At 26.7% G+C, this 6,003-nt stretch overlaps 1 protein-coding gene across 1 annotated transcript; it reads right to left on the bottom strand.

Moving 5' to 3' along the window:
- Positions 1-748: 748 nt before the first annotated feature.
- On the bottom strand, positions 749-1,360 carry OCT59_001732 (uncharacterized protein; the record flags this gene model as incomplete). Its single annotated transcript, XM_066144035.1, has 1 exon — positions 749-1,360. One exon carries the CDS (start codon positions 1,358-1,360, stop codon positions 749-751), a length of 612 nt encoding a protein of 203 aa, XP_065995237.1.
- Positions 1,361-6,003: the final 4,643 nt, after the last annotated feature.

Genomic DNA, 6,003 nt, shown 5'->3' with positions numbered 1-6,003 from the left:
AGGAATCAAAAAAATTATTAGTGGATACAATCCATTTAGTTAGAATTCAAATAAATCTTATCAACCGATAATTATTAGTCCGAAGTACTATATACTTCTATGTAAAGGTCACACTAAAATGTCCGTCTGTCCGTCCGGCATGTGATGATGTACAATAACACTTCGGAATTACTCATCAAGATTATGTTACATGTGATATGAATAATTCTATTTAACTAAACCGTTATTAAGTATATAATTTAAATAATATAAATATGTCTCAATACATTTAATCTTTTAGGCTTTTTTTATCTTCTTTTTTTTTCGTCGTCTTTTATTTTCGTCGTCTTTTTTTTCTTATTTTTTTTCGTCTTTTTTCTTTCTCTTTTTTTTTGTTATTAATATTTTTTTTTTTATCTTAAAAAAAAAATTAATGCAAAAAATAAATTTTACCAAAATTTTCAAGAATGAGAGTCTAACTTATTTATTAATGAGTGGCGGGAAAAAAGTTTTTTTTTAGAATAATGATGAGCTGACGGAGACAAAGCATAGCTCATATAAGGTTTTTTTGGTGGGTAAAACGATTATTTATCCATATAAGGTTGATAAGTTAGAAATATATATATATATATGTATATATAAAATACGTAAATACAATACAATAAAATAATAAAATATAATTCCGATAATTCCATATAATATATTAATATATTATTTCAAACAATTTGTTTCTATTTAATTTACTGTAATATTCAATTTCTCATTAACATTAACTAAAAATTAGTTTTATTTTAGGTGAATATTTCTTAACTTTCTCAGATATATCTTTTACATCTATACATAAATAATTTACACCAAATACTTTGATACTTTCTAAATATTGACAATTGATAAGAATCAATTCTAATGTTTTAAACTCATAATAATCAATTCTAGTAGAAAGATTTCTAAGATTTGGAAGGAGTTCGATTATGGCTAAATTTAATGAATAATTATTATTACCTTCGAAATAAAGTTCTTTTAAATTTTTACCATTATTTTCCAAGAATTTTATTAATAATTCATTCCTTGGACATTTCATACTAAGTCTCAAACTTTGTACCTCTGGGAAAATAGAGTATTGTAATCTATTAAAATCTTTATAAAATTCGTTACTGTAAAATTTAAATACAAGTTTTTGTAAATTTGTGAATCTGGCGATAAATGATAATGGTATAGCAATCACGGGCTCCTGTCTTATTTCTCCATGGATACTAAATTTAATCAAAGAATTAGGAATTCTTTCTAACAGAGTAGTAATTATATCTGTAAAATTTTGATAACTTTTTTGTTGAGCAGAAATCAAGTCTGTTAATCCATTGAAATCACTCCATTGAATCATATTCTTAGTGTATGTATAGTTTTACATATTTTGGATAACTGATAAAGAAATTCAGGATCAATACTTGAATAAATATATAATATTGAGATATTCTTTAAACAATCTATTACTCCAGGATATGATATTTATTGATGTCAGTTTTATAAATGTAAATGCAAATGTTAATTCTCTTAAAAAGAAATTTGACACATAAGTAATTTGAAAATTTCCCGTGATAACTCGATTCTGAAGAAAATCTTTAACATTGTCAATAATTTTATAAACTACTAAATATTTACAAAATGATGCATAATTAAATAATGGAGTTGTTTTTGAAATTGAAATTGAAATTCCATTATTATATAAAATTTCTTTTGAATTATTTGGAAGACAAGCTATTAAAGTATCAAGATTTCTAATATGTTTCCAATAAATTTTGACAAAAAATTTACACCAGTTTCAATTGACTAATAAACATGAATAAAAAGTATTTGAATCATCCTCTAAAAATTCAACAATATCATTAAAGCAATCGATAGAAAATTCTATCATTTTTAATAGAATATTCGGGGAAAGAATGTGAGAATAAGAGTGGTGTTGATATTCTGCACCGCTATCGGATTACCATTTTTGGCGTAATTAATTGGCGTATTTAATACATTGACGTAATATTATTGGCTTTCGGGTAAACTTTTAAGCACAATTGTCGATCCATTTATCCGTTATTACTTTTTTTCTTCGTCACTTGGTTACAAGTGATAAAATTTGATATCCACTCAGGTGATCATCAAAGTATTCTTTTTTAAAATAGATCATTAAGGGGTCAAGATCATTAAGGGGCCAAGAATAACGTCCAAGTATCAATGTGTTTTAAGTGTACTACAGTTATTTGAATAAAATTGATTTTAATTATAATCATTTTTATTATTCAATCGAAATGGTCATGACGAGTAGAATGGTGGTTAGACCATCCTTCTACGATCATCCAAACATAAACGGCGCAGTAATCGAAAATGAATAATGCTGATTTTTGATATTTTGATAAATTTCTAATTCTATAAGGATATATTAGTCACTATTTGACTCTCGTTAATGAGATAGTTTAAAATGCTATAAAAAAAGTCAACTGAGTCGATGGTTCACCCGATTCACTCATGAACTGAACCGAACCGAACCGCCTATGAACTGACTCAGGTTTGAGTCATCGATTAGTGAACCGGGATCATCCCTACTCACAATAAATCACCTCATTTCTCTTTAATCCCAATGGTTCCTCAGCGAATTTTCCAAAAACATAGGTCGTTTTGGTCAAAAATAAACAAAACCATAACTATTGGTTTCTTAATAGTTTATCAATCAACCAACTCAAAAGATCATGAGATTAGTGTAACTGAACAAAAAGGCCGATATTGTCACCTCGCCTAGGTCTTTGATCACGTGGAAGATTTAATATTTTTGATTGGCCAAATTGGCCACATTCACGTCAATGACGTCATGTTATTTGTTTATCAAATCTCGTTCAAGGTTGGACATTCCCAACCCTTTCGCTATTTCAGATTGACAAAGATTGTTAGAAGAGCAAGAAGCGGATTATAGGTAAACAAGGAGATAAAAGTAAAGTAGAAAACGAAGAGAGTATATCCAGTATCATAATCACTTTTTTATAAGAGAAAAGAAATTAAAGTTATATTTGAAAAAATAGTAGAGTTAAAATAGGTAGTTTAACGTAGAGATGCTCAATATTTAGTTAGTATTATATAGGAGTTAAGGTGACAGTGTCGAGGTGGGTCCTGGTTGTACGCTGCACTCGGTATGTAGAGATTAGGTGGAAATTTATTATCACTCAGTTTCAAGGAGTATGTCTATGTTAAACATGTAATTTGTTCTTCTACATTTACTTAATAAAGATATGCATTTATCTGAATTGTAAAAAAAAAAACCAAAAAAAAATCTCGTTCAAGGTCGATTCCTCGGTTCTTTCAGTCTCAAGGTATTTTTCTTTTTTTTCTTTTATTTTTATTTCTAACTTACATTCTTACACTTTGTTTCCTACTAACTTTATTTCATTATTTTTAGGTCCTTTAGTCCTTCCAGTTCTGCAATTAAGGTTCAGTTGTTCTGTTATTTTTCACTTTGCGTTTAGTTTCTTACTCATTTTTTTATTTTTATTTATTTTGTTTCTGTTTCATATTCGTTTTTCACTAATTTTATTTCATTTTTTTTTACTTTATGGTTTTATTTTTACTTGGTTTCCTATCATTGTCTTTGCTACCCAAACTCCTATCATGATCATTTTTTATTTTTTGTCTCTCATCATTTTTCGCCTCCTAATACTTCTCATTATTCCATCCTTTTCGTCTCCCATTATTTACTATTACATTTTTTCATTTTCCATTATCTTTTTTTTTCCTGTTTACTTCCCATCATTTCTTGTCGTCTCCCATCACTCCTTTTCGTCTCCCATCATTTCTTTTCGTCTCCCATCACTCCTTTCCGTCTCTCATCACTTCTCTTTATCTTCCCATCATTTCTTTTCGTCTCTCATCACTCCTTTTCGTCTTCCCATCATTTCTTTTCGTCTCCCATCACTCCTCTTCATCTTCCCATCATTTCATTTCATCTCCCATCACTCTTTTTCGTCTCCCATCACTCGTCCTCATCTTATATTACTTTCTATTACTCCACTGTTATTTTAGCATCGTTCTTCTTGATCATTGTAATTTACTTGTCTTTTTTATTTATTATTATTGTTTCTTTTATTTGTATCATTTCATTTTAAATAAATACAGTGATTTTTTAAAAAAAATTGTAAACGTGTGCTTAAGATAACATGATTTTGAATAAATTTAAAATATCTTTTGCGATAAAATTAAATTTTAAGTTTAGCCGATCAAAAATTATCTAAGTCAGATTATTTTATTTACTCTTTATATATTATACATCATATGACATATTTGAAAAAAGAACCCAGGCAATGATCGCCCAGGCGACGTTTAGTAATTCTCTTCATTTATTTTTTAAAAATAAAATAATTCAAAACCTTTAGAAAAATGTAAAGTGCCACTATTTTTATTATTGGTACTGCTTTTGGAAGTATTGTTCTTGGAAGTGCTGATTGTTAAAATACTGCTCTTTGAAGTGTTGCTATATCAAATAACTAAAAGAAAGGAACATTGAAATTTAAATCAATAATAATTAATAATTAATTATAACTACTAGCAATATTAAAATCATATGGCCTACTATGAAATACTATTAAAATAAGCATTTAGAAAACTAAATATTTACATAAAATATACTTGAAAGTTGCAAATTCTTTTACCTTCTTGTTCTACTATTTGGTATATTAATAAAACCTATACTTTAATAAAAAACTATACAGTATTACCTCGATGTAACGAACCCATGATATAATCTATCAAACTTTTTTTTTAAAACTGGATTCATATTATTTAGATATACACTGTACCGTACGATTTTTTTTTGCCTTCCGTACAGTACAGTACAACACTTATATGTATTTATACACATATAACACTATACTGTACGGTACAAACTTTTTTTACAGCAAAATTCAAAATATACGGGCACGTGTTATTTATACTTTTCTAATAAATAACCTACTACCGAATAACCCGGCTACCCGACAACCCAACAATCAAATTTCTCAAGTGTTCCGTATATTTTGAATTTTGCTGTAATTCAAACGTACAGTACAGTTTAATTGACCGTTTATCTATAACAATATTCAAAAAATTTCATAAATATTACAATAATATTGCAACAATAGATAAATTTATTTTAAAAAATAACATTTAAAAGATTTTTATCATCAAATTATAAAATCTAGAGAGTTATAAATAATTATGAAATAATAGATACAAGAATTATTCAATAATAATAATAATAAAGATCCGGAAAAACATTTTATTATTAATGAAAGATCATAAGCAGAATAAAGATAGTTTTAATATGAATATAATTCTTATTTTTCATATAAAATTCTTATTATCACTTTATTATTAGAAAATAATAAGAGATATCTAACAATATTCAGAAGATTGATTGAAACTGTAATATCATATAATCAATTTAAATCAATTTGAAAAATATTATTAATGGATTAGTGATTAATCCACGTTAGTCAAATATTATAAAAATTATTTTAGTTACTTAATAATAGTTCTAGTGAAATTCAAACAAAACATGTTAAGGAAAGGAATATTAGAACTGAATAATTTAGGTTACTTTTTCAATATGAAAATTTTATTTAAAAATCGGCAATAGGACAACCCTTGTAGTACAAATAAATTAGGTTATTGTTATCAATTGAAATGACAAAAGATGAAAAGAAAACCTTTGAATGGTAAATAGTTAAAGAGAGGAACTTATGTGTACAATATAATTTGGTATTTGCTATTAAGTTGGAATAGGAACAAATATAGTCAATCAAAGCTTTTGAATGGTATCCTAATATATTGAAGATGGAATTAGGATATTCAAAGACAATATTATTTATATACTGTATAATACAGTAATATGTTACGAAAAACGGTAGGTATCGAAAAGAATGGAGCTAAAGTACTAACTTGGATATTATAAGAGATTGGCCGATAAAGGATGTCCAAAGAGTTAAAAAAGATTTGGAGATGGTTTTTTATTGA

The sequence above is a fragment of the Rhizophagus irregularis genome, chromosome 10, assembly GCF_026210795.1.
Source record: "Rhizophagus irregularis chromosome 10, complete sequence".
In the NCBI taxonomy this organism is placed as follows: domain Eukaryota; kingdom Fungi; phylum Glomeromycota; class Glomeromycetes; order Glomerales; family Glomeraceae; genus Rhizophagus; species Rhizophagus irregularis.
This window is presented reverse-complemented; position numbering and strand designations above follow the sequence as displayed.